The sequence below is a fragment of the Theropithecus gelada genome, chromosome 3 (genome assembly GCF_003255815.1).
Source record: "Theropithecus gelada isolate Dixy chromosome 3, Tgel_1.0, whole genome shotgun sequence".
NCBI classification, from domain to species: Eukaryota; Metazoa; Chordata; class Mammalia; order Primates; family Cercopithecidae; genus Theropithecus; species Theropithecus gelada.
Genome location: NC_037670.1, coordinates 9,732,700 through 9,736,980, shown reverse-complemented (window position 1 = coordinate 9,736,980; position 4,281 = coordinate 9,732,700). Strand labels below are relative to the sequence as shown.

The window sequence follows — 4,281 nt, the reverse complement described above, 5'->3', positions numbered from 1 at the left end:
TTTTTTTTTTTTTTTTTTTTTTTTTTTTGAGACGGAGTCTTGCTCTGCCGCCCAGGCTGGAGTGCAGTGGCCGGATCTTGGCTCACTGCAAGCTCCGCCTCCCGGGTCCACGCCATTCTCCTGCCTCACCCTCCCGAGTAGCTGGGACTACAGGCGCCCGCCACCACGCCCGGCTAATTTTTTCTATTTTTTAGTACAGACGGGGTTTCACCGTGTTAGCCAGGATGGTCTCGATCTCCTGACCTCGTGATCCACCCGCCTCGGCCTCCCAAAGTGCTGGGATTACAGGCGTGAGCCACCGCGCCCGGCCCACAATCTAATTTTAAACTATGTTTATGCTGCTACGAAAAAGCCTATAGCCATGAGCAGTCACTTTCTATTCCCCACCCCCAAACCCACTCCCTAGCCCTAGGCAACCACTAATCTTTCTCAGACCGATAACTTTAGTATAGGTATAAATCGATCACAGAGCCTCAAAATCCACCCAATATCTGGGCCATGATGTGAAATTTGGTTAAGTAATCGTCCCACATTATCAACTTGTAACGCAGAAATGGCGGGAGGAAAAAAAAACTCGCAGTCCCCAGTAGCGTTTGTGAAAAGTACCTGATAACAGGCTGTGGTGGAGGGGAGTTCAGCCCCCAGAAAAGATCACGGATTAGGAATTACATAAGCATAGGTCTCAGGCCCTTTTATTTTGGACGCGATCCTTCCACGGGATCGCCTTCGGATGGGTGTCGCGCTGGGAGCCACACGGGAAACCTCAAGAGTCAGAAACAGGCGTTGAAGGCAGGCGGCATTTTCCAAACCAGTTGGGTCTCCGGCGCTGCCTGGCGGTAGCGTCTCCCGGAGTCGCGCGCGCATGACGTAGAGGGCGCGCGATGACGCGACGCGCGGCGCGGTGCACGCTGGGATATTTAAGTCTCCTCCGCGGCGCGGAGCCGCGATGTCTCCGGCGGCTGCGGCGGCTGGAGTAGGCGAGCGGCGGCGGTCCATAGCGAGTGTCAGGGACGGCCGGGGCCGGGGCCGCGGCGGGCAAGCCGGGGCCGCGCTCCTCGGCCTGTCGCTGGTCGGCCTCCTACTGTACCTCGTGCCGGCTGCGGCTGCGCTGGCCTGGCTGGCCGTGGGGGCTACCGCGGCCTGGTGGGGACTGAGCCGCGAGCCCCGAGGTTCGCGCCCCTTGTCCTCCTTCGTTCGGAACGCGCGACATCGGCGAACACTGTTCGCTTCGCCTCCGGCCAAGTCGACAGCCAACGGAAACCTCCTAGAGCCGCGGACCCTGCTCGAAGGACCTGACCCTGCCGAACTGCTACTCATGGGCAGTTACCTGGGCAAGCCCGGGCCGCCGCAGCCCGCCCCCGCTCCGGAGGGCCAGGACCTGCGGGATAGGCCTGGCCGCCGCCCACTCGCCCGCCCGGCGCCGCACTCCCCGCAGCCGCATCGCGTTCACCACGTTTACCCCTCTCTCCCCACTCCTCTTCTCCGACCCTCCGGGAGGCCTTCCCCACGGTAAGATGCGCTGATTTTCCCAGAGCATCCTGTGGTTCGGCTGGCTTGAAATCGAGGACTTGACTTTTAAATCCGATTTGCTTTTTCATCTAGTCCAAAGGGGATTGTGTGTGGTTTTGCCCTCCTTAACACCTTGGTGTGTGCCAGCCGTCTCCTGGCCTCGTCTAACTCTTGGAATGAGATGTGTTGCCAAAACGATTCCCTTCTTTTCAGTTTTAAAAACTTCCCGAATTTTAGTGCAGTCTAGATGTAGTCTGCATTTAGATTTTTCCCTCTCAAATTGTTGAAATCCATTGTTGAGACAGCTGTTAAGCAGCTGTCACTCTCTGCCCTTAGATGGAATAGGGGGAAGTTGCCATAAAAACACCGTGTTCTGTGTTGCTTTGGAAGACACTTAAGTTCTTTGGAAAATGTCTGAACTGGTGGATTTTTAGCCGTTTAAATTTTTGACATTCTTTTATGCTTTGGTTCCATGATTTGTCTCACATTCTTTGCAGGGATTGTGGGACTTTACCAAATCGGTTTGTAATAACACCTCGAAGACGCTATCCGATCCATCAGGCCCAATATTCCTGTCTGGGGGTACTTCCCACAGTGTGTTGGAATGGTTATCACAAGAAGGCTGTGCTGTCCCCTCGCAACTCCAGGATGGTGTGTAGCCCAGTTACTGTGAGAATCGCCCCTCCCGACAGAAGATTTTCGCGTTCTGCGATGTGAGTATTATCGTTGGAAGAATACTCTCCCTTTTCGTGTCCACTTTATTCTTCTCCAGTTGTTCCTATGACAACATGACTACAACGCAAAAAAGAAAAGACAAAGCTGCTTATTTGAATAAGAAATACCAAATTCGAGTAATTTTGTTTTTCGCTTTTTGCCCTTGACGGAAAAGTAGCTTTACTTGCTAAGGGGAACTGCTGTGAGTGTATAAATTATACTTTGATCTATTGGTTAGCTTCTGATTTCCCGTTTCTGAAATCTGTGCTATATGGCGTGAGAATTAAAATATCTTACGGCTAGAATCTTGTCTTTCATTATAGACCAGAGCAGATAATCAGCTCAACACTATCCTCACCATCAAGTAATGCCCCAGACCCATGTGCAAAGGAGACTGTACTGAGTGCCCTCAAAGAGAAGAAGAAGAAAAGGACAGTGGAGGAAGAAGACCAAATATTCCTTGATGGCCAGGAAAATAAAAGAAGGTAACAGACTCAGGAGAGTAGTAAGCGGGTTTCCCGGTTGGACTCCTATGGGATGAGATGTAGACATTCCCATAAAGATACAGAGGCCACCTCCAGTTTGTGAGCCTTTGTAGGCCCCCGTCTTTGGCTTTCATGGAAGAACCTAGTAACAAGCGTTTTAATGCTGTTCATTTCAAGGCACAGGTTAGATCGATGTTACAATTTACCTTTTCCGTGAGTAGTAGAGATAAGCTGACAGCTATTAGCCATGTTAGTTCGCCTCATGCTTTTGTAGAAATGTTAAAGTTTATTTTCAAGATAAAAGGCTCTAAGTCTTCCCATTGGAATTTTATGGTGTTCAGTTATTTGGGTAACCACCAGTTCCAGTGTCTTAATTTTGCTGAAGGAAATGCTTGTGAAAGAAAAATGAAAACTAGAGTTTGGTAGATTTAACAGTAATGAGATTAAAACAAATTTCCTGGTGGGGCAAGGAGGCTCACGCCTATAATCCCAGCACTTTGAGAGGTCGAGGCAGGTGGATCAGCTGAGGTCAGGAGTTCGAGACCAGCCTGGCCAACATGGTGAAACCCCGTCTCTACTAAAAATACAAAAATTAGCGGGACGTGGTGGCGGGCGCCTGTAGTCCCAGCCACTCGGGAGGCTGAGACAGGAGAATTGCTTGAACCAAGGAGGCGGACGTTGCAGTGAGCCGAGACTATGCCGCTGCACTCCAGCCGGGGTGACAGAGTGAGACTCAAAAAAAAGAAAAAAAAATTCCTTTCGTGGTTTATAGAATAACCTAATGAAAATGGGATAAATAGTTTTCTAAGTATAGAAAGAAAGGAAGTTGAAGTGGCTGAGCATTTATTGAGCACCCACTGTGTATGAAACCCTACTCCAAATGATATGGATAGAGCAGTAGACAAGACAAATCTCTGCTCTCATGGGACTCTTGAGGGAAACACCATTTTATAAGGCTGGGTGTGATAGTACACACCTGTACTCCTGACTCTTTGAGAGGCCAAGACGGGAGGATCGCTGGAGCCCAGAAGCTCAAGACCAGTCAGGGCAACATAGTGAAACCTCGCCTCTACAAAAAATTAAGAAATTAGCCAGGTGTGGTGGTGCATACCTATAGTCCCAGCTACTCTGGAGGCTGAGGCAAGAGAATTGCTTGAACCCAGGAGGCAGAGGTTTGTCGCACTGAGCCAGATTGTGCTGTTGCACTCCAGCCTAGGCAACAAGAGTGAAACTCTGTCTGGGGAAAAAAAAAAATTTACCTTTCAGAAACTTAGGGATTTTAAACAACCGTTTACTGGTCTGGCGTGGGCTCTGTGCTCCATAGAAGTAGTATAAGGGGCCAGGCGCGGTGGCTCAAGCCTGTAATCCCAGCACTTTGGGAGGCCGAGACGGGCGGATCACGAGGTCAGGAGATCGAGACCATCCTGGCTAACACAGTGAAACCCCGTCTCTACTAAAAATACAAAAACTTAGCCGGGCGAGGTGGCAGGCGCCTGTAGTCCCAGCTACTCGGGAGGCTGAGGCAGGAGAATGGCGTGAACCCAGGAGGCGGAGCTTGCAGTGAGCTGAGATC

The 4,281-nt window shown here is 50.7% G+C and overlaps 1 protein-coding gene across 2 annotated transcripts in view; it reads left to right on the top strand.

The window, feature by feature from the left end:
• Window positions 1–501: 501 nt before the first annotated feature.
• The window catches only part of LOC112621235 (nuclear envelope pore membrane protein POM 121C), a 27,027-nt gene continuing 23,247 nt past the window's right edge, over window positions 502–4,281 (top strand). For both annotated transcript variants that reach the window (XM_025380584.1, XM_025380583.1), the window contains exons 1-3: window positions 502–1,509; window positions 2,007–2,222; window positions 2,547–2,708. In XM_025380584.1, the coding sequence (XP_025236369.1) occupies window positions 947–1,509; window positions 2,007–2,222; window positions 2,547–2,708 (941 nt within the window). In that variant the 5' untranslated portion in view covers window positions 502–946. The remainder of the gene's footprint in view (window positions 1,510–2,006; window positions 2,223–2,546; window positions 2,709–4,281) is intronic.